The sequence below is a fragment of the Charadrius vociferus genome, unplaced genomic scaffold (assembly GCF_000708025.1).
Source record: "Charadrius vociferus isolate BGI_N301 unplaced genomic scaffold, ASM70802v2 scaffold260, whole genome shotgun sequence".
Taxonomy (NCBI): Eukaryota; Metazoa; Chordata; class Aves; order Charadriiformes; family Charadriidae; genus Charadrius; species Charadrius vociferus.
The window spans coordinates 661652-662539 of NW_009646410.1; the positions used below are offsets into that span (position 1 = coordinate 661652).

Below are 888 nucleotides of genomic sequence, written 5' to 3' on the forward strand. Positions count from 1 at the left end.
TGGGTGGGAAACGTAAAGTGCAGCGAACACTGAAAAGAGATGGTAAAGGTGCAAATGCCACTGAGGGAGGTGACACTTCCCTGGACACAGGCAGCTTAGTCATGTACAACCTACACGGAAAAGAATAGAAAACACAGACCCAGGACCGCAGAGGCCAAGAAAGGACAAGAAGGAGAGAGAAACTCTGTCCAAGTACAGGCATAACAGAAGTCAGCACAGAAGACAAACATAGCACAGTACATCTCACCAACACTGCCACCAGGAGAGAGCAAGAGATGCCCATCAGCATATCCAGGTCAGGATCACACACCCATCAGACAACCAAACTCTACTCCCCAAACCAGCACAACCACCAGAAATTCCTCTTACTCCCTGATCATCTGTTCAAGAAGAAGTCACGATGTGCTTCAGGACGAGGGCATAGCTGGGACGATTAAAGATGCAAAGCTTTTACAATTACATGGACACATCTGCTGAATTCATTGTGCTCACTTCACAGAGCCCTTCTCATCTCCTGCCCTTTTCTTCGCAATGGTTTGATGCGGAGAGATACCTACCAGTGAGGTGGATGAAGCCTTGCTCATCTGGGCCAAGACTCTGGCTTCTCCAAAGGCTGTAGCAAGAATCCACAGGACAGGAAAGAGCAACGGAAGGATGGGTAGGACACCATTCACCTGAGAAAAAAAATAATTGTAATCACCAGCAAACACAGAGACAACAAGAAGTCAGACCTTTCACATGATATCTTTTCCACCCCAGTAAGAGGATGGGTAAAAGGCAACAGTGGGAAGGAAGGAGACTGCTTGCACTGGAAGCAGTGCAACACAGGGAGAAGCACAGGAGGGGAGACACACGCACCCCCTTAGGGGTTTGTAATGAAGAAGGCTG

General features: G+C 48.3%; 1 protein-coding gene across 1 annotated transcript in view; it reads right to left on the minus strand.

Moving 5' to 3' along the window:
- The window catches only part of KIAA0195 (KIAA0195 ortholog), a 29063-nt gene that overhangs the window by 23319 nt on the left and 4856 nt on the right, over positions 1-888 (minus strand). The window contains exon 8 of the mRNA XM_009895864.1: positions 558-674. Coding sequence (XP_009894166.1) covers positions 558-674 — 117 coding nt within the window. The remainder of the gene's footprint in view (positions 1-557; positions 675-888) is intronic.